The sequence below is a fragment of the Melospiza georgiana genome, unplaced genomic scaffold (genome assembly GCF_028018845.1).
Source record: "Melospiza georgiana isolate bMelGeo1 unplaced genomic scaffold, bMelGeo1.pri scaffold_29, whole genome shotgun sequence".
NCBI classification, from domain to species: Eukaryota; Metazoa; Chordata; class Aves; order Passeriformes; family Passerellidae; genus Melospiza; species Melospiza georgiana.
Window position 1 is genome coordinate 10086878 of NW_026652215.1, and position 27338 is coordinate 10114215.

The 27338-nt window shown below is 49.5% G+C and overlaps 1 protein-coding gene across 1 annotated transcript; it reads left to right on the forward strand.

Moving 5' to 3' along the window:
* Nucleotides 1-22551: 22551 nt before the first annotated feature.
* Nucleotides 22552-23499, forward strand: LOC131096503 (olfactory receptor 14C36-like). The gene has a single exon (XM_058044846.1). It carries the CDS (start codon nt 22567-22569, stop codon nt 23497-23499), a length of 933 nt encoding a protein of 310 aa, XP_057900829.1. The 5' UTR covers nt 22552-22566.
* The last annotated feature ends 3839 nt before the right edge of the window (nt 23500-27338 follow it).

Sequence of the window (27338 nt, forward strand, 5' to 3'; positions counted from 1 at the left end):
AAGCCATGGCAATTGTCTCCACCTGCCCCAATTGCCAATCCCTCGCCCTCCCTTCCATAGGGACAAAACAAAGAAAATTACAGTGACAACTGACTTTACCATTCATGTTTTTATCAGTGCTCGAACAGTTGATAACTGATTCACTTGAGGACCAGATGGCCACTCCCAGGACACCCCGAAATACCTTAACAGCTGCTGCCACTGTCATTGTTTCCATCTTTCTACCATGGGTTGCAGCTGCGAAGGCCCTCAGTGAGCTTTCTCACCTTGGGTGCTGGCTTAGTAAGCCAACCAATGCTACATCCGCTGCCTTATCAGACCTTCTAGCGAACGAGGAAACCACCAGACATGCCACCCTTCAGAACAGAGCGGCCATCGCCTTCCTGCTGCTCTCCCATGGCCATGGTTGTGAAGATTTCAAAGGACTTTGTTATTTTAACCTGCCATAGAAAAGCACATCGATCCAGGCCAACATCAAACAAATGCAAGAGCAAATAAAAACTCTTCTTACTGAAAACAAAGTTGTGGACATGATGGACAAAACGCTCATGCAGTGGGGCATTCCTGTGTGGGTGGCCCCCATTCTTAAAAGTTTGTTGCGGGTCCTTCTCATAGTTATTATCCTTCCAGCAGCACTGATGTGTTTTAAGAAAACAATTGACAAAACACTGGGAAATGTTTATTTAATAAATAAAAAAGGGGGAGATGTGGAAGACAGCCACGGAGAAGAGGAACCTGGAATGCCATGGGAGGACACCACTGTTTCAGTTAAGGTGAGAGACTGGCACAATTCCCCATGGTTCTTTGCCTGTTAATGTTAATGTGCTGTTGTCAATCGACTGCTGTTCGTCCCCCAGTTCCAGAAAGTTCTGTACTCCCTGTTCCTCCATTGGCTTTCCCTGAGAGACCCCTCCCACTCTGCTCCCCCATTGGTGAGTCCCGTGTCACCCCACCTTAACTCCACCCCTGACTCCCTCCCCCATTGGAAAATTTGTGCCCTGACCCCTCCTGCCTTCTTCCAATTATATACCCTGGCCCCAGCCCTGCTCCTGGCTGTTCGTCTCTGGTTCCCTTCAGTAGAGGTTGCGTTCCTGCTTGCTCCTGTTTCCCTCTTCACCCTCACTTCACCTGGACCCTTGGATTTTCCCTTAATAAACCTGGCTGGATCTGCTCTGCGAGGAGTCCTCTCGTCCCTCTGCTGAGGCTTTGATTGCACCATCTGGGCTCAGGGTCTGCTGGGCTGGGGGAGTTGTCAAGGCAGCCCCAAGTGGAGACACTTTTGGTGCTGCAGGCACCTGACAGCACCTGCCGGGGGAAGCTGCTCTGGCCACCTGCTCAACCAATTCCTTTTCCCAAGCAGCAGCTCCCAGCGTCCTCCTCCGAAGCCCAGAGATGGAGGGAGCAGCTGCTCTCAGCCCTGTCCTTTACCGCATCCCCATTCTCATGGAATGTCCCCCCTCGGAAAGAAACTCCCAGAGAAGAGAAGTGTGATCAGATCCCCTCCTCCCCTGAGCTTGATCACTTCTTTTGTTTCTTAAGGACCCAGTCCATCAGAGCAGTGGTATTGCACTGACAGCTGGGACACCAGCAGGGGATCACCCCACACTGCCCAGTGTGCACCAGGCTCAACAAGGTCTGCTTCCCCCCTGATTCCACCAGGCCTCTTCCCTGGGCTGTGGTTTTGCTGGATAGTGGGTCAGGACAGTGAGAATCTCCTTCATCCATTCATTCACCATTTAGGACCCTGCAGACACTTCCTTAAATTTCTCTCCAAGGTGACCTCAGCACACAAATGATGTCACAGCTCTTGTCCATCTGGTCAAGAATCTCCCATGAGGACACTCTGGTCTCTCCTCCAACGGCACAAAGCACCAAACCCCTGAGAAAAATCTTCTCCCTTGGGCCCTGTGCCTCCTTGGGTGAGTTCCAGAGCAAACAGTCAAGGCAGTGGCCTGAAATGCTTTCCCAGCTGGGTCATAACACTTCTCTGATGGATCCACTTTGTGCCTGGGGAAAGAGATGTGCAGAACCCTTCACTAATGCCCTGGAATGTCAAACAGGAATCACAGCCTTGGACAGCTTTCAGGAACCACCTCACTGTGGATTTTCCTTCCTGGAGGCCCAGGATGTCTAAATGTCCTCCTGGTGCCTCAGGGCCTGGGTAAATAGGCCCAGAGATGTCAGAGATGCTGGCAGGGCAACAATACCCCTCCTCCTCACAGGGCACCTCTGTTACCCCAGTTAGCTCTGAGTGGCTACCTGGGGACAGGTGCCCACTTCCCCATGTCCCTGGGATGGGCACATCCTGCTCAGGGCCAGTGCTGGCCTGGGCCCAGAGCCAGGGCCATGACCCAGGAGCTCTGGGAGGGCTCTGGGGCTGCAGGTGTGACAGGATGAGGGGCAGGACAGGGCATATGCTCTGGGCATGGAGCTTGGTCGGGTTTGGCATCTGCAGGGAAAGGGATATCGGGTTGTGTGGATGTGGGAATTGTCACTGCTGAGCCATTCCCCAGCCCTCAGCCTTGTCTGCAGGTGATCAGCATTGCCCAGTGCTCCCCAGGGTCTGCAGTGACTGAGATGCCAATCAGCCACCTGATCACATGTCCCTTGTTCCCCTTGTTCTCCCACATGTTGGGTTTGGGGCCAGGCTCAGCTCTGGGGTGTCCCCCAGGGAAAGCTCTGGGAGGGGAAGGGCAGCAGGAGATGGGGGATCTGGCCCTGGGGGCTGTTGGAGGATAGATTGTGTTGGACTGGGGGTTGTCCCCACAGGGTCCCCAGGTGCCTTTGGCTCCCTGGCTGCCCCCCTTGGCCCCCCAGGTGCCTGGGCCCTTCCAGGGGCAGCTGCCCCGTGCAGGAAGCTGGAGGGATGCCGGGCAAGGGGGTTGGATCCGTGCCTCAGATGGGGTGGGATGGACTCTGTGCCAGGGCTGGGCTTGTGGCCACGGCTGGGGGCTGTGCCAAGCTGAGCTTTGGCCTGGGGGCTGGTCGGGAGGGTGCAGGGAGGAGTCGCGGCGGGGATAAAGGTGCTCCTACCCTGCTGCAGCCTCAGGCAGCGCTGCCCAGAGCCAGAGGAAGATGAAGGTGGCTGTGCTCAGCGTGGCCCTGCTCTTCTCCATCCTGCTGTGGCCCCCGGCACAGGCCAAGGTGAGGCACCAGCCAAACACTGTCCCCACATCCTGCCCTTTCTGGCCTCCCGTCCCACCCTTTTGGTCCCTCCTCTGTGTCTCATTCAGGGTCCCCAGCTGCCCTCCCACTGACCCTTCCTGAGGCCTTTCCTTCCATGTCCCCCCTCAATCCTTTGCCTTTCTTCCTGGCCACTGCAGAGGGGTCTCCCTGTACAATTCCCTGACTCATCCCCCACTCTTACACCATCTCCCAGTACTGTTGGTTTTGTCCCCACCCGTCCTCGTCCTCGTTCTTCTGTCCTCACTAAGCCCCTCCCTTGCACTCCCATGTCCCTACATTTCAATTCCTTTCTCCTCCCCTGTACCTCACACCCTGCTCCTTCCACACCCCCAGCCCTGTCCCCTGGGCCCTCAATTGACCCCAGATCAGTGTCTTTGGGTCTCCCCCCACCTCAAACAGATCTCCTTGGAGGCCCTGAATTCCCATCTCTCTGCCTGCACCCTGCTCCCTACCCCCATAGGGACAGCCACACAAGGTCCAGTCCAGACCCAGCCTTTGTTCTCCTTTCCAGGCACTCCTGGAAGGAGCCCAAGATGATCTAACGGAGGTGAGTGGGCTGCTGGCATTGGAGGGCATCCCCTCAGCGAACTGGGGGGCAGTGTTGTCCCCCAATCCCTTGCTGGCACCGGGGAAATCCCAGTGACCAGAGAGGTCTCCTGGTCTCTCTGCAGTTGGATTTAGAATTGGATTTAGACAATGTCGCGGTCCTGGAGACGCCTCTGGTGGGTACCACGAGTTCTGCTGGTGTCAGACCCTCCCCTTGCATGGCCACCACAGCCCAGGTCATCCCAGCACAGCCCAGTGCACCCCTCCTGATAGCCCAGACAATGCCCTGCCCCAGGGCTCCTCCCCAGGGAATCCTTTGCCCAGGGCCCTGCTGCATTCCATCCCTGTCACCCCAGGACCCCCTGGATGAGCCAGGACGCAGCCCCTGCCCCAGCTGTGCCTCTTGGCCCGGAGCCCAGTGCTTCTGGGCAGCAGCACAGCAGCTCCTGCACCCCACTGCTGCCACTGCCCCTTCCCCATGGCCCCCTGCTCTCCCCTGCCTCCCAGTGCAGCCCGGTGCCCCCAGTGTGTCTCTAACGCTGCCTTTGTCCCCAGCCCCCTGTGGCTGAAGAGCTGCAGGCTCTCCTGCGGCAGAAGCGCCTGGCTGCCGCTCTCCATGGATAGGTGAGCAGCACTTGGTGCTCCTTTGGCTCCCACATGATCCTGTGGGGACCCTGGGGTGTTCTGGGTGGGCAGAGTTTGGGGCCAGCAGAGAGACAGAAAGGAGCTTTCACTGATTGTTTCTTGGGAGTGCTGCTCCGAGCAGCCCCCAAGTCTTTCCTTGCACTTGGGCAGCTCTGGGAACCCCACAGTCCCCCTGGGGGCATTTCTTAGGCCAGTTTTGGAGCATCCCAGGGCTTAGGGGGTCTGAGAACCCTGTGGATCTGAGGGGCCAAATCCTGTCCTGGGTTTATCCAGACGTCAATTCTTTTCACCCTCCAGAAACAGGGGTGGGCACACGGCCCCTCACCTGTCCCAGGGGATACAGGGGATCACATTTTGGGCTCTCTGTCTTAGGTTGGTGAAAACCATGTCCTGTCCCCCTCCAGTGGCATGAGGAGATGATCACCTCTGGAGAAATCACCTGATCCCCTGTGAGCCCTGGGCCTTTTTCCTCAAATGAGAAATAAACCCTTTCAGCAAAGCTACACTCTGTGTTTGTGTGTCTGTGTCCATGTGTGTGTCCCAAAGGAAATTTCCCTAAATCTCAAAGAGGCAAGTTTCCCCCAGAGGTGTTTCTTGTCCCTGTGTCCATCTGCACATCCTGTCACTCTGTCACTGTCACCTCCACACATCTCCGACCCCGCTGGCACCTCCCAGGTTGGCGCTGAACTCCTCCCTCCTGCTCCCCACCCCCAGCAGTGACCATGGCAGGGAGCTCAGAGCAGGAGCACCCAGGCCAGGGATAGAGAAGGAGCATCTGGCAGAGGCAGGAAGAATCCCCCATTCCAGGGGGTGTGGGGTGCATGGGGGGCAGCTGTGTCCCCTGCCAGCCGCAGGGCTGCAAACCAGGGAAGAGATGTCTCAGCTGCCTCAGCTGAATCGCTTCCCTCAGCCCTTGGCCTTGGCCATCTCCGGCTGCAGCACAAGCTCCACAGGAGATTTTCCACCAGGAAGATAAAAGAAAGGAATTGTTTCTGCCCTCTCCCTCATCCCTCCCTTTGCATTGATTTTCTTGTCATCTGTTAGCAAAACCAACAAAAAATACATCTTCACTGAGGTGTTTCCAAGGGTCACTTCCTAAATGGGGCCAAAGGAAGGTTTTCTGCCAGGGCAAAAGTGAGAAATGAGGGATTTGGTCAGAGAAAACTATCAATGCCGGCTTCTAAACACTGAAACCCCGAGGTTACAAAAATAAAGTTTGCAGTTTGAATGGTTCATTTTCCTCCCTCTTCCCACTGCTCATTTGTCCCATCCCAACTCCAGAGAAGCAGATTCTGGAAAGCAGACCTGCAGGGAGTGTTGGAGGCTTTATCCCAGAGAGAGGAAGAAAGAGTGAAATCGAGAAAAGAATTCCAGTGATTTTCTTGATCATAACAACCACAAATAGCTCTGTACTCCAAGTGCAATATCCAGGTGATGAGGCACGTTGCTCATTTTTAATGCCAAAGCGCAGCACTTTGGAAATTGCTCCCTGGACTAGAACAAACCACAGGCCAATAACTGACCCAGTTTGGTTCCTAAATCAGGAATCATTAAACTTCTCCCAAGCTGTGTTTCCCTGCAGTAAAGAAGGCAGTTGATTGCTTTTGTCCTGAGTATCTTCTGAGTTCATGACTTCAGGTGGACTGGAACTGTCCCGGCATCACTAAAGAGGCCACAATGAGCAGGATCAAACCCCCAGGGCACCATTAAGTGTTCTCCATCCGTGCCTTCCAGAGCCCAGCAGCAATTCCTGCTGCTGCCCCTGCTCTGGGTCAGCCTGATGGGATTGCTCTGGTGTGAGGGGCCGGCTCCTGCAGGACACAGCGCTTGGAGCTGCTCCGTGTCCCGCAGCTTCGGCATCTCCGGCGCTGCTCCATGGCTGTGGGGCCTGTGCCACCAACATGCCACAAACGTGCCACCAACGTGCCACCAACATGCCACCAATGTGCCTCCAATGTGCTACTAATGTGCCACCAGTGTGCCACCAACGTGCCACCAACATGTCTCCAATATGCCACCAGAGTTCCACCAGTGTGCCACCAATGTGCTACCAATGTGCCACCACTGTTCATGGCTCTGTTTCCTGTGCCACCACTCTTCCACCTTTTCCATGGTCACTCCATTGCTCCTCAAAAGCTGCTCCACTGCTGCTCTGGGGATGTTCCAGCACAGTTCCTCTGCTCGTCCACCATTGCTCCACCACTGCTCCAACACTGCTCTACCACTGCTCATCCCCTATTACCGCACCTGAGTGGGCGCGGCTTTTGAGAGAGAGACAGTGAATCTTGTTTCTTGAATCAGAAAGCTTGATTTATTAAGATATTATATATAATACAATATTACTATACTAATAGAATATAGAGAGAGTTTTGCAGAGCAGCTAGGCTAGCTAAGAATAGATAGAAAGAATCTATAACAAAGTTGTAGCCAAGGACTCAGTCCCCTAGCTTGCACTGGTGATTGGCCCTTAATTATAAACATAGGAAATGAGCCAATCAAGGTGTCCCTGTTGCATTCCACAGCAGCTGATAATAGTTGTTTACCTTGTCTTCTGGAGCCTCTGGCCTCCCGAAGACACAGAAATCCGAAAGAAAGGATTTCTGTGGAGAAATGTCTGCGACAATCCCCCGCTGTTCCAGAGCTCTGTCTCTGCTCCTCCCCTGCTCCCCTGTTGTTCCACAGCTGCTGCTTCTGTTCGAGTGCTGCTGCCGCAGCTGCTGTGTCACAGAGAGGGGAACGTTTGGGCAGCAACCACTGTGGTGTCACAGAGACTGGGACAACGAGACTGCCAAAGCTGTGGTGTCACAGAGACCAGGACAATAGGACTGCCAAAGCTGTGGTGTCACAGAGACCAGGACAATAGGACTGCCACAGCTGTGGTGTCACAGTGAGGGGAACACTGGGGCTGCCAGGGCTGTGGGGTCACAGAGAGGGGAAGGTTGGGGCAGCTGCTGCTGTGCTGTCACGGAAGGGAACACTGGGGCTGCCACTGCTGTGGTGTCACAAGCAGGAGAACATTTGGGGCTGCCATCCCTGCAGTGTCATAGAGAGGGGAAGGTTGGGCCTGCCCCTGCAATGCTGTCATTGACAGGAGAACGCTGGGGGTGCCACCTCTGTGGTGTCACAGACAGAAGAACACAGGGGTTGCAATCGCTTTGGTGTCATAAACAAGGGGACATTGGTATTGCCACCGCTGTCATGTCACAGAGAGGGGAACACTGAGGTTGCCACCACTGTGGTGTCACTGACAGGGGAACACTGAGGCTGCAAATGTTGAATTATCACAAAGAGGGGAATGTTGGAACTGCCACTGTGGTGCTGTCATAGAGAGTAGAACTTTAGACAGCCACTCCTGCAGTGTCATAGAGAGGGGAACTTGGGGGCTTCCACCACTGCGGTGCCACAGAGAGGGGGACACTGGGGCTGCCACAGCAATGGTGTCACTGAGAGAAATTTTGGGCTACCACCACTGCAGTGTCACAGACTGGGGAACACTGGGGCTGCTCCTGCTGCAGTGTCACAGAGAGGGGAATGTTGGGGCTGCTGTTTCTGTGTTTTCATAGACAGGGGAACGTTGGGGCTGCCACCAATGTGATGTTGGAATGTTGGGGCTGCCACCACTGCTTTCTCATAGAGAGGGGAATCTTTGGTTTGCCACTGTGTTGGTGTCAGACAGAGGGGAATGCTGGGGGTGCCACCTCTGGTGTCACAGGGAGGGGGACTAGGGGTGTCACAGCTGTGGTGTCACAGATAAGGGACTTAGGGCTGCCCTAACTGAAGTGTCACAGAGAGGGGACAGTCAGGATTATTACCGCACCTGAGTGGGCACGGCTGGTGATAGAGAGACGGTGAATCTTGTATCTTGATCAGAAGGCTTGATTTATTAAGATATTATATATAATACATTATTACTATACTAATAGAATATAGAGAGAGGTTTGCAGAGCTGCTAGCTAAGCTAAGAAAAGATAGAAAAGAATCCATAACAAAGTTGTGTCCAGGGACTCAGTCCCCTAGCTTGCACTGGTGATTGGCCCTTAATTATAAACATAGAAAATGAGCCAATCAAGGTGAATCCTATTGCATTCCACAGCAGCTGATAACAATTGTTTACCTTCCCTTCTGAGGCCTCTGCCTTCCAGAAGACACAGAAATCCGAAAGAAAGGATTTCTGTGGAAAAATGTCTGCGACATCTCACCTTTCTAAATTGTATAAAATAAAAGAAAAATGCTGATGTGGAATGAACAGGAAATTTCTTCACCTATAGAATATACAATAACTAACAAATCACTAAAACAATGCTATAATATAAGAAAAATGCAAAATACAATGTAAAAAGAATTTGAGTCCATGCAGCTGAATTTCAGGAACAGTCCAAGAGCTGAAGTTGTTTCCCTTGGACTATCTGAGAGTCCTTTTGGTCCTGAAACAGACTTCTGCAGAAGAGTTCCATCAATAGTTATTAAAAACCATTGACAGTCTTAATACAATTTGAAACAATTTGAAACAATTTGTACAATTTTGAAATGTCCTTTCTGGCCTTTCAGTTCTTCAGTGCTTCAGAGCTACTTCCCACTCTTTTCAATCTTTTTTATTTAATTTTAATTTTTTTTTTATGATTGAAAGCAAAAGAGCAGCAGCCGAGCAGAGCAGTGCCAGAGAAGGAAAGGCCCTGGGGGCCCTGGCCCATGATGGACCAGGAACCCCAAAACTGGCTCACAAAGGGGACCAGGACTGGTAGGACAAACCAGAATCCCCAAAAACATAAGGAGGCCACGCAGTGGGCCCAGCCCAGGAACTATCTGAGCCCAATGGCCCAGGCCAAACCCATAAAGCAGGCTCTGCATTCTCACAGGCCTGAACCCAGCTGCCAGCACAATGGCAGCATGGGTGGTGACACGCTTCCTTTCCCCAAAATCACTGAGGCATGCCAGCAGTGAGGAAATAGAAGCCTTCCCCAGCAATGCCATCTGGGGTCTGGAGATGTTTGTTTCCCACAGCAAACCAGCTATGGTCTCCTCCAGCTGTGCCATCTTCCCCTGTACTGCATTGGGTTTGTCTCTCATCTGCCCCATGGTTTCATCATCCCCATCCCCTTCGGGCTGGGGATCAGAGGCAGGCCTCTCGGGATGCACCTGCCCCCCCATGCCACTAGAACACAAGAGAGGCAGCAGAGATGGCAGCCTCCATGGGACAGCAACTGACCAAACACTCCCCAACCCGCCGAGAATGCTGATCTTAAAAACAGGCAGCCGGACTGCCGCAACAGTAAGCTGGCAGGCAGCCCCCGTTCCACGGAAGGAGAGACCGACACCCTCTTCCCCTGTCCCAGCTCCCCCAGCATGGGCAGCCCCAGGACAACCCGAAACACTCGGGCGGGAAATCACACTGGGTGTAGGTGCAGCCGCAGGCTGCTCCGAGGGTCCCACAGGTTCAGCGCCATTTTCAGCACCATCCTGAACAGGGACCGTCTCGGCTTGAGGCGATGAGGAGGCCGATGGAGGCGGCGGAGGGGCCGAAGGAATTTCCTCCTCCGCTGAGCCGTAAGCTGGAGACAGATCCTCGTCGTTGCCTAGCAACAGCTCAACTGAACTGGAAGTACTGTCTCTTCTGCCGTGTCAGACGCAGGCGCTGGCAGGGGCGGGGAGGCCGGTAAAGCCGTGGGCAGGACCGCCTGGAGAGGAGGAGACAGGATCTCCTGGAGAGATGGCTCTGGCAGGGGCAGGGAAACCTCAGAGACCGGTACCGCCCCCATGTCTGAAGGAGGCGGAGTCTGAGAGGCCGGCTGTGTCTTGAGCGGCGCCGCCTCCTCCCATCCCCCCGGAGAGAGAGAAGGGGGGGGAGGAGAGCAGCTCATCTGCGCAGGCTCCGCCGGAGAAAGAGTAAAAAAAAACTTCTTCGCGCAGCGAAGTTTCAGCCCCCCACGCCGTGAAGCAGTGGGGGCTGGGAAGCAGAATGTCCTCCCCAACTGGGTCTAATCCCAGGGACGGTGGAAACGGGGCCTGTCCATAACAGTTAGAAATCTATTGAAAGATAGCTGCTCTGCGTTTCAGAACTGGAAAAATCTTTATAAATGCTGGGTAGATAGAAGGCAAAACACGTCCCTGGCTCCAGCCGAACTGAATAATCGAGTCCAGGCATTCCCAGACAAAAACATCCAAAGCATACAGGACATCAGTAAAGAACCCAAAAAGCTTTGCCCATCGAAAGAACTCATAGAGATCTGTTTTTGACAGAAAGAAACCATCTTCTCTATACCAGTGTTTCCAGAGGGCAATGATATTCTCCTCTGAAGGAGTAAAAGGAACCTCTTCCGCCAGGGCATGTGTCTGCCATACGAAAAGCCCCAAACTACAAAGGGCTGGTTCCTCAGGGATAGAAAACCCAACAGTACCTTTTGAAAGAGTCCAGCTTGCTCTGGCCAGCTCCAAAGGTCTGCTGCTCTTTTCCATCATCTTTCCTGAAGGTTTTCCAGAAGAAGGTTCTCTTTGTGGTCAGCCTTGGCTGTGAACTCTGTCCAAATCAGGATCTTCAGTTCTTCAGCTCCTGGCTTGAATCCACTTTTGTGGTCACTTCAAAGCAACCATCACAAGCTACACATACAGGATTTTTACCCAGTGCAGCAATTTTGCTCCTCTGGTCTTATCAAATTAATTTTTGCTCTGACACGAGGGGTCACCAGATATTACAGCGTCCTTAGTGGGTCACTGCTGGTGAGAGAGAGACAGTGAATCTTGTTTCTTGATCAGAAGGCTGGATTTATTGATCTATGATATAAAATACATTATGACTATACTAATAAGAATAAGAAGAGAGAAGTTTGCAGAGCTGCTAGGCTAGCTAAGAATAGATAGAAAGAATCCTATAACAAAGTTGTGTCCAAGGACTCAGTCCCCGGCTTGCATTTTGTGATTGGCCCTTAATTATAAACAAGAAGCATGAGCCAATCAAGAAACCCCTGTTGCATTCCACAGCAGCTGATAATAATTGTTTACATTGTCTTCTGAGGCCTCTGCCCTCCAGAAGACGCAGAAATCCGAAAGAAAGGATTTCTGTGAAGAAATGTCTGCGACAGAGGAACAGTACCCTCATTGCACCAGTGCGAGTCACAGGCCCCAGAGTCAGAGCCCAACGTTCCCCAGCTACAGAGAGAGGGTACACCCCACGAGCTGACCTGTGGTTTTTTCTGTGTGACCATGGGGAAGACATGGGAAGGTGGGATGGAAAACCCACTTCTGTCCTGGCAGCACAGGTGCGTCAACTCAAGGAGAGAAACACTAACCAAGGGAACTCCAGTAAAGTGAAGGTAGCCTCATCCTCCCATGACCAAGCTGCTGAGTATGATCTGTCAGATGCCCTGGCAGGTACCTCTACCGTGTATGCCCAGGGTTAGAGGGGCCGTGCTTCTAGCCAGGGAGAGGCATGGGAAAACTGGATTTTCTGGACGGTGTTGATCAGATAGCCTGGCACATCAGAACCACAAAAGTACAATGCTTTAGTTGATACTGGTGCACAGTGTACCCTAATGCCATTGGGACATGTGGAGGCCGAACCTGTTTCCGTTGACAGGGGGATCACAGTAATTGACCCTGTTGGAAGCCGAGGTGAGCCTGACTGGAAAAGAGTGGAAGAAACATCCTATATTGACGGGCCCAGAGGCCCCGTGTATCTGGGCATAGATTTCCTCCGGAATGGCTATTACAAGAACACAAAAGGGACTCAGATCGGCTTTTGGCATAGCTGCTGTGAAGGCAGAAAAACATCAAGCAGTTGAACACTTTGCCTGGACTATCAGAAAGCCCATATGCAGTAGGTCTCCTGAAGATGGAAGAGTAACAAGTGCCAATTGCCACCTTGACAGTGCACAGCTGGCAGTATCGGATGAATCAAGATACTGTGATCCCCATGCACAAAATGATCTGTGAGCTGGAGACCCAAATGGTGGTCAGCAAAACCCACTCACCCTTCAACAGCCCCATCTGGCCTGTGCACAAATCTGACAGAGAATGGACATTGACTGTGGACTATTGTGCCTTGAAAGAAGTGACTCCACCGCTGAGCGCCGCTGGGCCGGACATGCTGGAACTCCAGTACGAGCTGGAGTCCAAGGTAGCAAAGTGGTACACCACTGTTGACATTGCTAACACATCTTTCTCCATTCCTCTGGCAGCAGAATGCAGGTCTCAGTTTGTTTTCACCTGGAGGGGCGTGCAGTACACCTGGAACCGACTGCCCCAGGGGTGGAAGCACAGCCCCCCCATCTGCCATGGACAGATCCAGAGTGCACTGGAGAAGGATGAGGCTCCAGAACATCTGCCGTATATCGATGACATCATTGTGTGGGGGAACATGGCAATGGAAGTGTTTGAGAAAGGAGAGAGGATTATTCAGATTCTGCTAGAAGCCAGTTGTGCCGTCAAGAAGGGCAAAGTCAAGGGACCTGCCCAAGAGATCCAGTTCCTGGGAGCAAAGTGGCAAGATGGATGGCGTCAGATTCCCCCTGAGGTCATCAACAAAATCACAGCTATGTTTCCACCATCCAGCAAGAAGGAGACAAAAGCTTTCCAAGGCGCCATAGGCTTTTGGAGAATTCACATCTCCAAGTACAGCCGGATTGTGAGCCATCTTTACCTGGTCACCTACAAAAAGAACACTTTCCACTGGTGCCCTAAGCAGCAACAAGCCTTCACCAAGACTAAGCAGGATATCGCTCATGCGGTTGCCCTTGGCCCTGTCAGGACAGGACCAGAGGTGAAGAATGTGCTCTAGTCTGCAGCTGGGAACAATGGCTTTTCCTGGAGCCTTTGGCAGAAGCTGCCTGGGGAGACTCGAGGCCGACCACTAGGATTTTGGAGTTGAAGCTACAGAGCGTCTGAAGCCAACTACACTCCCACAGAGAAGGAAATCTTGGCTGCCTATGAAGGAGTTCAAGCCGCCTTGGAGGTGATTGGCATGGAAGCACAATTCCTTTTGGCACACCGACTTACCAGTGCTGGGGTGGATTTTTAAAGGAAAGCTTCCCGCTACCCACCACACCACCGATGCTACATGGAGTAAGTGGATGGCTCTGATCACACAGCTTGCCTGTATTGGAAACCTGAATCACCTTGGGATTTTAGAGATAATTACAAACTGGCCAGAAGGGGAAAACTTTGGTCTCACTGATGAAGAGGAACAAGAACATAGGCTGAAGAAGCGCCTCCTTACAGCCATCTACCAGCAGAAGAAACACGCTACGCTTTTTTCACTAATTGTTCCTGTCACATTGTAGGGATGAACCGGAAGTGGAAAACAGCCGTATGGAGCCCCACACAACAGGTTGCACAAGCTACCAAAGGAGAAGGTGGATCAAGTCAATTTGCTGAACTCAAAGCTGTTCAGCTGACCCTGGACATTGCTGAGAGAGAGAAGTGGCCAAAGCTCCACTTTTATACTGATTCGTGGATGGTAGCCAATGCTCTGTGGGGCTGGCTGGAAATGTGGAAAAAGACCAACTGGCAATGTAGAGGAAAGCCAGTCTGGGCTGCTGATGAATGGAAGACATTGCCATTCAGTTGGAGAAGCTACCTGTGAAAGTCCGCCATGTGGATGATCATGTCCCCAAGAGTCGGGCTAATGAGGAACACTGAAACAACAAACAGGTAGACCAGGCTGTAAAGATAAGGGTGTCCAAGATAGATCTAGATTGGGAACACAAGGGACAGTTATTCCTAGCTCAATGGGCCCATGATGCCTCAGGCCATCAGGGCAGGGATGCCACCTATAAGTGGGCACAAGACCGAGGGATGGATCTAACCATGGACAGTATTGCTCAGGTTATCCATGACTGTGAGACGTGTGCTGCCATCAAACAGGCCAAGCGAGAGAAGCCCCTGTGGTACGGTGGGCAGTGGTCCAAGTACAAGTATGGGGAGGCCTGGCAGATTGATTACATCATACTGCCCCAGACACACCAGGGCAAGTGCTACGTGCTGACCATACTGGAAGCCACCACTGGATGGTTGGAGACCTACCCTGTGCCTCACACCACTGCCCAGAACACCATCCTGGGCCTGGAAAAGCAAGTTCTGTGGAGACATGGCACCCCTGAGAGGATTGAGTCAGACAACAGGGCCCATTTCAAGAACAGCCTTATCAACACCTGGGCCAGGGAACATGGCATTGAGTGGGTGTACCATATCCTCCATCATGCACCAGCTGTTGGGAAAGTTGAACAATGCAATGGACTACTTAGGACTACCCCGAAGGCACTTGGCGAGAGAACTTTTAGAAATTGGGAAGTGAACTTAGCATAAGCCACCTGGATGGTCAACACCCAAGGGTCAATCAATCAAGCTGGTCCTGTCCAGTCTGAACCTCTGCACACAGTGGATGGAGACAAATACCATGAAAGGTATTTTAGGAAAGACTGTTTGGATTATTCCCACCACAGGCAAAGACAAACCCATCCGCGGGATTGTTTTTGCTCAAGGACCTGGTTACACTTGGTGAGTAATGCAGAAAGATGGAGAAAGCTGTTGTGTACCACAGGGAAACCTAGTCTTAAGTGAGAACTGTGTGTAAGGTTTCATTGTGATGCAGATGGAAATAGAATAAGGCGTGGATAATGTCCTAGACTGCAAGGTAATGTGTGTGTTCTATTCCTTTCTGTTAGAGGTGTGGCAGTTATCTTCTGTTAATTGGGCAGTTTTTCTTTATCTCTTCCACAAACCAGTCCTCCCTCAGGGAAGACATCTGCTGTTAATGGGCTATTAAATATCATTGCAAGACTGATATACATCATCCCACTGTGACATGGTCTGCCCCAGAGGGAGGAACCAAGCATTCCTAACTGGATATATTCTGAGATTTTGGGATGCCAGAACAGCCTTTCCTCAGGATTCCCAGGGGAACAGCTGCCCCTTCCACTCGATTCTCAGAGGAGCAGCAGCCTTTTCCACTGGATTCCTACAGGAGCAGCTGCCTTTTCCACTGGATTCCCAGAGGTAGACCAGGCCTATCTACACCACCTCTGGATATTCAGAGGAAACCTACACCCTTCTACAGGACCACTGCTCCAACAGAACCACACCTGTCTGCCGAAGACTGCAGGAAGAATGCAGCCACTATTTTCATTGCACTGCATGCAACACCCAGACCCCCAGGGTTTCAGGTTGTTTTCCAACTCTGTCAGCATTATTGTGTATTACTGCATTGTTTATTTATTTTTTCTTCTTCAATACTATTTTTTCTTCTTCAATAAAGAACTGTTATTCCTGCTCCCACATCTGTGCCTGAGAGGCCCCTTAATTTCAAAATCATAACAATCCGGAGGGAGAGGGTTTAATATTTTCCATTTCAGGGGCAGCTCCTGCCTTCATTAGTTGACACTTGTCTTTTCAAATCTTGACAAGGGGAAGGTTTCAAAGCCTCAGTTATAATGTAAATAAAGTTTGAAGGAACAAATAAAATAGGAATTGGAGATGTTCTATTAGTTCCAGAAGCAGGGTGAAATTTATTAGGACAGGATTTACAGGTGCAGTTTGACATTGGAGTGCTCCCAGAGAAAGGGAAAATGGTAGTTAAGCTTCTCCAAGTAAGGAAAGAAAATGGGGAGAAAATTCATGAGATGATGTGGGCAAAAATGAAAAAGTGAGATAAATTACACATGAAACCTATAATAATGAAAATAGTTAATGAGAACTATCCAGTTCGGGTACGACAGTATCCACTCTCTCTGGAGGGGAGACGAGGACTGCAGCCACTGATCCAGGACCTACTTGAGGAGGGGACCTTAGAACCATGTATGTCCCCCCACAATATACCCATATTACCTGTAAAGAAGTCAGATGGGACTTACAGGCTCGTCCAAGATTAAGAGAAGTGAACAAAAGAACAGTGAATCGGTACCCAGTAGTGCCTAACCCCTCTACACTACTGAGTAATATCTCCCCAGCACACCAGTGGTTTAGCATGACAGACCTAAAAGATGCCTCTTGGGTGTGCCCACTGCCAGAGGAAAGTAGGGATATATTTACCTTTGAATGGGAAGACCCTGATTCTGGGAGGACGTAACAACTTTGGTGGACCGGGTTATCCTAAGGGTTTTCTGAACCCCCAAACCTCTTTGGTCAAACCCTAGGAGGAGAAGTAATACAGCTCTTCTCCATTAAACCTGAGACAAAGCTCATCCAATGTGTAAATTATTTACTTCTCTCAGGACGGGAAGAAAAAGAAGTTTGGGAATCTACCACAGTATTGTTAAATTTTCTGGGGGGCCAAGGACTTCAGGTATCAAAAGAGAAACTGAAATTTGTAGAGTGGGAAGTAAAATTCCTTGGACATGTGATTTGTCAAGGGACCTGGAGGCTGAACCCTGAGAGAATTATGGGCATAGCCTCACTCCCACCACCAAAAACTAAGAGGGAAGTCAGAAGGTTTTTAGGCCTGTTGGGATATTGTAGGCTATGGATTGAAGGATACACGAAGGCCATCCAATTCTTGTCTGAAAAGTTAGTTGAGGAAGAGATTAGGTGAGTAAAAGACGATGAACAAAAGTTTGAAGATTTAAAGGAAAAATTAGTCAGTGCACCGGAACGGAGTCTTCCTGCCTTAGTCAAACCCTTCTATCCGTTTGTAGATGTAGAAAGAGGGGTAGCAAATGGAGTGTTAGCCCAGGACTGGGGAAGATCCGGGAAACCAGTGGCCTTTTTATCAAAACTGCTAGACCCTGTCAGCCAGGGGTGGCCAACCTGCATTCAGGCTGTGGCAGTGACTGCCTTACTCATAGCAGAAAGCAAAACAATAACCTTTTGGGGGAAACCTGAAGATATATATCCCAAACTCAGTAAGGAGTATCCTGAGCCAAAAGGCTGAGAAATAGCTCACTGATTCCTGAATGCTAAAGTATGAAGCCATCTTAAGAGATAATGGTTTAGGGCTGATTGTGAGTAACCAACTCTACCCTGCCCAGTTTTTGGATGGAGAACCAGATAAGGAACTAATATATAATTGCCTAGAGGTTATAAACTATGAAACTAAAGGAAGAGAAGGCCTAAAAGATCAAGGACTCCAAGGTGGAAAGCAATTGTACATTGATGGAAATGATTGTACATTGATGGATCTTCACAGGTAATAAAGGAGCGCAGGGTATGGGGTACACTATTATGCATGAAGGGTTGGTAGCCGTAGAAGAGGGAAAGCTACCTTCCAACTGGTCAGCCCAAGGTGTGAGTTATATGCCCTAAAAGGAGCTCTGGAAAGATTAGCACGGAAAAGGGGAACAATATATACAGGACTCAAAATACGCTTTTGGAATAGTGCATACCTTTGGAAAAATTAGGGAAGAGAGGGTGCTATTAAATTCAAAGGGAAAGGGACTGATTCACAAAAAAATTGTCTTAGAAGAGTTAGAAACCTTACAATTACCAGAGTAAGAAGCAGTGGTGTATTTTAAAGAACATCAAAAAGGGGCAACTCAGGAGGTGCAAGGGAACAATTTAGCAATTTAGAAGCTAAAAATGCAACTGAATCAGAGACAGAAAACTAATGACGGTATTAACACCTATAAGCGAAATGCAAAAAGTCCCCATGTTCAGTGGGACAGAAGAGGAAGAACTCCTTAAAATAGAAGCCAAGAAAGACAACAAAGGGAAATGGATACTAGCAGATGGGAGGCAAATGTTGAGGCAAGCCCCTTGCCAAGAAAATGCTGGAAGGCATACATGGAACAACACATTGGGGTACACAAGTGCTAAGTGATCAACTTCTGAGGGATTGGGGTTGCATAGGAATTTTCAGAATAGCTAAGTTAACAAGTGAATAAGAAAATCATGAGGAAAACACCCAGAGGAGGGTGACAACTAGCATTAGGGCCCTTCCAAAACATCCAAGTAGGCTTTACTGAGCTTCCCCAGGTACAATGGTGGAAGTTTTTGCCAGTGATAATAGATCACATGATTCATTGGGTAGAGGTGGTACCCACTGTAAAATGCCAATGTTGTGAGTAAAACACTTCTAAAATCAATCATTCCCTGATATGGGATGGCAAACAGGATTGATTTAGACCGGGGAACTCATTTCACATCAAAGATATTGCAGAAAGTTGTTCAGGCCCTGGGAGTGAAATGGGAATTACACACTCCATGGCATCCACAGAGTTCCAGTCAGGTTGAGAGAATGAATTAAACTCTTAAAACAGCTCTAGTTAAGCTAATGACTGAAACCCAAATGTCATGGATAAAATGTGTCCCTTTGGCCTTATTAAGAATTAAACCCAACCCCAGTCAGATGTGGGGGTGTCTCCCTGTGAAATGATGTTTGGGTTACCCTTCCTGACCTCATCCCAGAAGGTTGCCACCTATGAGGTAGGGGAAATCAATGCCAAGAAATAAGTTATATTTATAGCAGAAATCTTAGAAGGGCTAAGACCTAAAGGGACAGTTCCTCACACTACCACCCTGGATTTCAGAATCCATAATATCATTCCCAAGAATTGGGTGATGATTAAGTCATGGAGAGATCAGCCTCTAACTCCTCAGTGGGAAGGTCCCTTTCAGGTACTGCTCACCACCGAATCGGCCATGCGAACTGCAGAGCAGGGATGGACTCATGCCAACAGAGTCAAAGGCCCAGTAGAAGAACCCAAAGAGCGGACTATAATATCCAGGCTGGGTGAAACAAGACTGACCCTCAAGCAGAGACTGAAAGACAACCAGAAAAGCACCAAGACACTCAAAAAGTAGAGTCAAGCTTCCACCATCCAGCTCGAGAACTGTCTTCCTGTTTTAATGGGTGAGAATTACCAGCATCTGTTGAGGAGAAGTACACAAGGAAATGAAAAAGGTAAAGGGACAGCTTCTTTAAGAAAATAAGACAAAGGAGGAGGGCAAGACCAGGTTGGCCCCTTTGTTTGCTACCAAGAAGGCTCCATAGCGCTGCTGCGGGTAGCAACCCAATAGGCATGGTAAGGTAGGGACAAAAGGCCATACTAGACCTCTATCATTCCTCAGTTGTCTTTTAATTAAACAGGGACGGGAGGGCAGGAACGAGTTGGCCTCTGTACTCACTCCTAAGATACACTGACTATGGGTAGCAACTACATAGGCATGGTAGATGGGAGTCAAAGCCATACTGGACCTTTCCGATGCCCTTTCGTGCATTCAAAATGAGTGTGTCTAATGAAAAACTCAGATTATTTTGTTCTGTTCCCACTGTCCTTACCCACATCAACAGATGCTGGTATGACTCATTCAAGAGTGAGAGAAAATTTTTTACTTAATTGAGAAAAAAGACTTATAGAAAAAGAAAAAGGGGGCTTATTATAGATGAGTAGTCTTATGGCTGACTATCTCAATTAAGGTGTGAATATTAAATATATGTTGAGAAGATTTGTGGATGTGTAGTTCTCCTTCCCCTCTCCCTTGCATTGTTATCGCAGGATGGCCTCAGTAGTCGGGGCTTGTTACTCTGGCAGCACCTGACCTCCAATCAAGCTGTAAGACAGTGATCTCCACCACTGGACAGTGAAGAAGGAGTCGATTGACAAGACTTTGGGAGGGGCTAGAGGTATAAAAGACAGAACATCCATTTTGTAGATGAGCACGCAGTGACAGAATCCATTGTTCCCGGTACTGTATCCTTTTCTTTATTCAGTCTTCTGTTGTATTATGATAAGATCTTAAAATGCATTTAAATATTTGAAAGAGAAAATTGTTTCTCACATTAGGTTGGGGAATGTGGGGCAAGGTTGTCCACACTGGGTCAGGTCTCAAGGTGAAACTTCGCTGACCTGGCCAGACTTCCTTGGGAGTGGTACAACATCAATATCAATCACAGAATGCTGCAATCACCTCTTCCCCAAAGAGAACAGTAATAAAATACACTCTTTAAAATGGGATTACTTATTTCTTCGATGCTCATTGAAAGATTTCTCCACAACTGTAAATGGAAAGCTTCCTAGAGAAGAGCAGTAGAGCAGAGGGAAATGAAGGTGGAGCCATGGTTTATCAGGAGTAGCCTGATCCTAATTAGCCTCACTGTGCATTTGGAGCTGAGCCCTGGAACCTCAGGGCCTGAGAGGAGATTGCACAAACCTTTCCAGGAGTCAAAGTCAGAAGAAAAGCCGCAACGTGTCTCAAGGCATGAATAGGTCCCACTGAGGTCCATCCCAAACACAGGCTCCTCATTGGCTACTTGGAGGAGAGAATTTGAGACCAGGGTGGCAAAAAATGCTCAGTGTGGAAAGAAAAATCCAAAGTACCTTAAAAAACTAGAGTATCTCAAAGTATTAATGAGCCCCACTGAGTGTCAGTACAAAGCTCTTAAGGGACTCATTAAAGCGGATAATTGGGGCCATGATTGCACAAACCCCTCACAGAGTCTGTATCAAAAGGGAAACACCAAATACCTTAAAATTACTGAAGTAGCTTGAAGCATTAATGAGCCCACTAAATGTTGCTACTGACAAAGCCTCTCCAGGGACTAATTACAGCAGATAATTGTAGGCCATGATTGCAGAAACCTCTCAGAGACTCCAAGGAAAAAGCAAAGCCCAAAGTCCTTTGAAAAACCTGTAGTCTCTGCAGGGAGCATTCAGGAGCCCCCAGGGCCATTCCTGAGCAAGGCTCCCCGGGGACTCCTTCCAGCACATCCTTGAGGCCACTGGGATGTGGGCTAGGGGGGGATGCTGAAGGCAGGACAAGGGGCTGACAGTGCCCAGCCTGGCTGGGGCTCTGCCAGGAGGCCCCAGGGCCTCAGGACAAGGTGTCTCCTCACAGCCCTTGGTGGCACAGACCCTGTTGTGACCCAGGGCACCAAGACTTGTCTTCTCTTTGTCCCCACCTGTCATCACTGCCTGCAGTTCTCTGCTCTGCCTGGGGCCAGGTACACTTTCTCTTTCGTGTCCCTCAGTGGGACCCATTAAAAGTGCAAGAAACTTTGGAGTTGGATTCTGGCTTGGAGTTCTGGAGAGGTTTCTTCAGCTCCCTCTCAGGGACTGATGTTCAGGGCCTGAGCACAAAGCCCCAGAGGCTCATTAAAGTCCTTGTGCTGTGTCTGTGCTGATGAGCTGGGCTGGGCTCCTGGCACAGAGGCAGCTCCTGGTAACCAAGAAGAGCTTCAAAAGCACATTTCTCTTGATGAGCAGCTCTTCTGCCAGCCCAGCAGGGCTGGAGCACTGCCTGCAGCCACCCCTGGCACAGCACAGAGGCACAGAGAGCTTCAATCAGTCAGGGCTGGGAAGGTGCTGAGAAGTGCCTGGGGCAGAATCACTGCCAGCCCTTGGCACAGGAACCTCTGGCTGCAGGACAATGCAGCTGCAGCTCCTGGAGCCATCTCCTAAAGCTGGAACATCCCAATGCCTACAGACCCTGTGAGTACATTCTCTGATTGTCTCTTGTGCAGAGCAGCCAGGGGTGCCCAGGGCTGTCCTGCAGAGCAGGGTCCTGCAGCCCAGGGCGCTGTGCTGGGGCAGGGACTCTGCTGCCTGCCAGGGACAGCTCTCAGCCAGCCCTGGCAGCTGATCTTGTTCCCAGCACTGGGGGACAAGATCTTGGTGGGAGGGACAGCTGGTAAGGCTTGGAAGAGTTCTTCTTTTGTGGTGAGGATGCTGCATTGTTCAGGACTGCTCCCAGCACGGCATTCAACTGCAGAACGTTTCCAAGTAGATTACACAGGGAGCACAGCAAGGCAGGGGCCGCATAAAAGGGCAAATCTTGCTTTTTTACTTAACTGCTCTGGGTTGCCTGGATGGTAAATTCCACATGAATATTGATCTCCCAGTTCAGGTTGAGAATTAAAAAAAAAAAAAAATCACAGATTGAATACAAGAGGCAGTGAGAGAAATCAGCACAGGGCCCCTCACAGGCAGCATCAGTGTTGCTTTCCCAGCCTCCTCAGGGTTGCTCTGATGTTACCATCAGAGCCTGCATAGCCAGAGCTGCCCCTGGGCACTGCCTGAGCTGGGATGGGTCTGCAGGGCAGAGCTGAGCCCCCAGGTCTGGGCTAGGCTCTGGCAGCACTGGCAGGGCCCAGCCCTGGGCACAGGGAAGCAGCTGCTGGCAGGGATAGCTTGAGGCAGCAGAGCCCTGGGCAGGCAGTGGGGGAAAGTGCCCTCTTTCTTCCCAACTATTCCATGATTACTTGTCCTCTCCAAACCCAACTATTCCATGATTACTTTTTTTACAGATCCCCATGCCAAGGCATTGCAAATGTCCAACAGCAGCTCCATCAGGCACTTCTTCCTGCTGGCATTGGCAGACACGCGGCAGCTGCAGCTCCTGCACTTCTGCCTCTTGCTGGGCATCTCCCTGGCTGCTCTCCTGGGCAACGGCCTCATCATCAGCGCCATAGCCTGCGGCCACCACCTGCACACGCCCATGTTCTTCTTCCTGCTCAACCTGGCCCTTGCTGATCTGGGCTCCATCTGCACCACTGTCCCCAAAGCTATGCACAATTCCCTCTGGGACACCAGGAACATCTCCTACTCAGGATGTGCTGCACAGGTGTTTTTCTTTATGTTTTTCATCACAGCAGAATTTTATCTGCTGACCATCATGTGCTACGACCGCTACGTGTCCATCTGCAAACCCCTGCACTATGGGACCCTCCTGGGCAGCAGAGCTTGTGCCCACATGGCAGCAGCTGCCTGGGCCAGTGTCTTTCTCTATTCACTGTTGCACACGGCCAGTACATTTTCTCTGCCCCTGTGCCATGGCAATGTCCTGGGCCAGTTCTTCTGTGAAATTCCCCAGATCCTCAAGATTTCCTGCTCCAAACCCTATATCAGGGAACTGGTGCTCATCACAGCTAGTGTGTGTTTAGGACTTGGATGTTTTGTGTTCATGGTTTTCTCCTATGTGCAGATCTTCAGGGCTGTGCTGAGGATCCCCTCTAAACAGGGACGGCACAAAGCCTTTTCCACCTGCCTCCCTCACCTGGCTGTGGTTTCCCTCTTCCTCAGCACTGCCATGTTTGCCTACCTGAAGCCCCCCTCCATGTCCTCCCCATCCCTGGATCTAACAGTGTCAGTTCTATACTCGGTGGTGCCTCCAGCCCTGAACCCCCTCATCTACAGCCTGAGGAACCAGGAGCTCAAGGCTGAAGTGTGGAGACTGATGACTGGATGCTTTCAGGAACATTAAACTGCTGGTCAAATTTTGCAAATCACATGTAATAAAAGTCGTCTTTGATACTTCTGCTTGGTTTCATTTTGTAGGTCTTTTTTCTTTGTTTTGCTTTTTAATATTGTCCACAAAGAACTGTCATTGTCTGTGCAATTTCTCATTTAGTTTCTCTCCACCTTCCCTGTGGCCCAAGACTGTGTCAATGAGGGGCTCCACTCTTAGTGGCTTTAAAGGAACTAAAGGATCTCCCAGCAAAGTTTTCTGCAGAGATGCCCTTTTGTTGCCTTCTCTGGAGCTGCAGCAGCAATGTCTGTGTGCAGAGCTGGGGGCAGATCAATGTTGGCCCAGCAGCTGTGCCCAGCAGCAGCAGCACTTGCTGTTGCCAGTGCTGCTGCCATGGCCCTGCCCTGCTGCCCTGGTGGCCCTGGTGTTGCTGTAGGGCCTGAATGCTCTCGGGGCCGGGCACAGTCCTGGGGGTGGCAGTGCCGGGGCTGCAGCAGCGACAGGCCATGGGCACTGCTGGGGCAGCGCTGACGCCTCAGGCCAGGGCCTGGGGGCTCCAGGCTCCTTGCCCAGACTCTCTCAAGAACACACCCAGGTCAATGCTCAGCACAGAAAAGCCTTGTGAGCAGCCCCAGGCTGGCTGTGGGCAGGCTGGGGGAAAACAGCAGGGCTGGGGCTCTGCAAGGGCCCTGGGGGAGACGGGAAGGAGCAGCAGAGCAGGGGCTGATTCATCCCCGTTGCGCTGCACAGCCAAGGGCAGCGTCCCAGAGCGTCCTCATGGAGCTACCAACAACATCCCCCTCTGCAGCCCTGGCCTCTCCCCCAGCTCACACAGGTGCCCCATCCTTGCAGGCACAGACACGGCAGCACTGGCTCAGCAGCCCCTGTTTGCATTGCACAGAGCAGGGGGAGCACCCCCATGCTGTTGCTGTGGGGACATTGTTATGTTTGCCCAATTATCCCATCAAAAAAAACCCCAAACAATATTTAAGGTAGCAACAATTTTAATTGAATAGTTTAGAAAATATATAAATAAGGGATAATTTGGTTCAAATAATAGCGCATAAGTAAAAACAACCGCTGGGTACGGAGGGCAGGGTTCAATGACCCTTGCCACTTCACGTACAAACTTGCCAAGTCACCCTTTATATGCCATGTGTCAATACCATCTCCTCCTATTTTCAGTTTTTCACTTTCGTGTCTCCGCCTTCATTTCCACCTTTACCACGCATGTGCCACCACTCGGTTTGGTGGTCACACAAGTCTTTGAGAGTTGTCACTAATGAAGGCCCTGTCGTCTTCTTCCTTGTCCTTTAATTCACCTTTGGGTTACACATGCGCACCAAGCCAGTACAATGTAAGCCAAGACTAACGTATCACTGCATCTACATATCAAGGCAATAAATCCCTTATAATTAGCATTTTCTTGGGACCCAACCGGGTTGTTGCTCAGTTTTAGCAACTGTATCTTCAGCTTCTTTCCTGTGGTCCTTGAAAACATATGCTGAGAAGGCGGGGGGGGGGGGGTGGGGTGGAGCCCCTCCTTTCATTCTCTACTTTGGCATTACAACTTTTAACTATTAACTATTTTATTATTCTCAAATAATAATTACTGTATCAATATTGATTAATGTTTCAATTTTTATCAGCACAAATCATACCTCTTTATTACAATTCCCCCATTTCTCTTTTTGGTCATTATGATTCGTGCTGTATTTAAAAAGCTGTACCCTGATATCTTTTATATTTTTCAGAATTTTGGTTTTCTCATTGTCTCTTTTCAGCTTCAAACTTTTCCAGCATTTCTATTACTGTTTCTAGTCTTTCACACTCTCTTTCAAGTTTAGTTAGCATTTCCTGGTCTATTTCAATCTTTTTAGGTCCTTGTTCTTTAACAGGCATCAATTTAGCTTTTAATACCATTTTAGATCTTGGTTTTCCTTTTTCTGCTGATTCTGAATTTAGAGACGTAATCTGCATCTTTTGAATCACTGAGTGAATTAGCCTAATAAAACACAAAAACATACACAGCAGAAACAGAAGTCTCAGAATTGAGCATAACAACATGAACTCTAACTTTTTCCACCAAACATTTCCAAAGAGGTTACTCCACCAATCTGCTTTCAAGATTGAATTTCACTTTTGTACCGGCACATGAGCCACCCTTTTAATTTCCTGTGCAAGTTCTGTGATAGCTTCCCCATAATCATCAATTTCTACACAGCATTCAAATTCATTAAGTCTTCCACAAACTCCTTCTTCTGCTAACAGATAGTCTAGGGTGATCCTGTTTTGGTACACAAATACCTGCATTTGTGTATATTGCCTGGCCAACATTTTTAAAGCATTGGAGGTGTGATTTGACACCACCTCCACTACTGCTTGGAGCTTTATTAATCTATTTAACAGGTAAATTGGGGTCCTATATCCCCATGACCCATCCTGAGCCCATGTTGCTGGGTCATAATATGTTATAATTTGTTCTGCAGGCCATTTGTCCTCCCCTCAGTTTTGATTCCCTCCTGCTGTTGGAAAATTTAAATTCAAATCTCCTTTATTCCACTGCAGGGTTTCATACAGTGGAGTTCCTAGCATATTGCTCCTAGACCTCAGTAAAACAAAGAAGGAGGGTTGTATTACTCCCAAAGTACAGGTTCCTCCCCATTTTGGAGGTAACTCTCTGTATGCTCATTGCCCACAAATCCAATATATCCCATCTGAGGCTTTCCATTTCTGATCAGTTTTCTCCAGTTGTTCCCAATAGGACTTCAGGCTGTCGATGGATTGGTAGGGGTTAGCTCCAGGACTTTTGTACCAGCATAAATTAATCTGTTCATCCCATTCACAATTTATCTCTTTTATTGGTCCCCAATATCTAACGGGATTTTCAGGTCGCCAAATTTTTGAACAATTGTCCATATTAACTACTAATGTGGATTTACAAGGGGTATGCCCTACTACTTTATTAAATTTCCTTCCTTCTCAAGTTATACAAATGATTCCAATTACCTGATTGCTTAAAATCCATCCTTCAGGTCACTTCAATGTTCCAGAAATTTGGGTGTGGTTCCACTTTAAAAATTGCTCTGGAGCTAAGCTCGCACCTTTCCACAGCCATCTTTTAGCCATTTTTAGACCTCCACAAATCCAACATTTGGATAATTCCAATTCCGTAGCAATCTCTTGCATCAATCCCACAAACAGATTCTTATTCGAGGCTGGCAAATCCCAATCTTTATAGTACTGTTTTAGCTGTTTATACAATTCAGCCAATGCTGTTGACTCTTTTCTCCTGTTCTTTCCTCTATTCCCCTTTGATTCTTTTTCTTCTTTTATTTTCTCTTTCCATTTTTCTCTTAGTGCCCAATTTCACATGCCTATACTTGGATCATCTCCATTATAATTTCTTTCAAAACAAACAAATCTTTCATATTGAGGGCAGATTTCATCACCACGGGGATAAGGAGCTTGTCCATTATATCCCCAAATTTTCTCTACCCAATACATCTTTCCTTCCTTAATACAAACATCTATAACATTGCTGCGATTGTAGCAGGCAGAACTAACATATGGGTGTGTTACAAACACAGATTCCATCTTGTCCTTAATCCACACAGAGTGATTGCAATAGTTGCAAATGTTGAAATTGCTGGGACTTGGTTTTCCTTGTTTGCTTTTTCATTGCCGAAACTCTGTCCAGTGTGGCTCTCTGGCTTTGGCCAACCGTCCAGGGTACCAGAATGATCACAGTGAAAATAATCCTCAGGAAATCTACCTTTCTACCTTTCTCAAGGCCCCTTGGGTTGCAACCAAGGGCCGAGATACCAGTCTTCTCAGTAGCAAAGGTAATATCC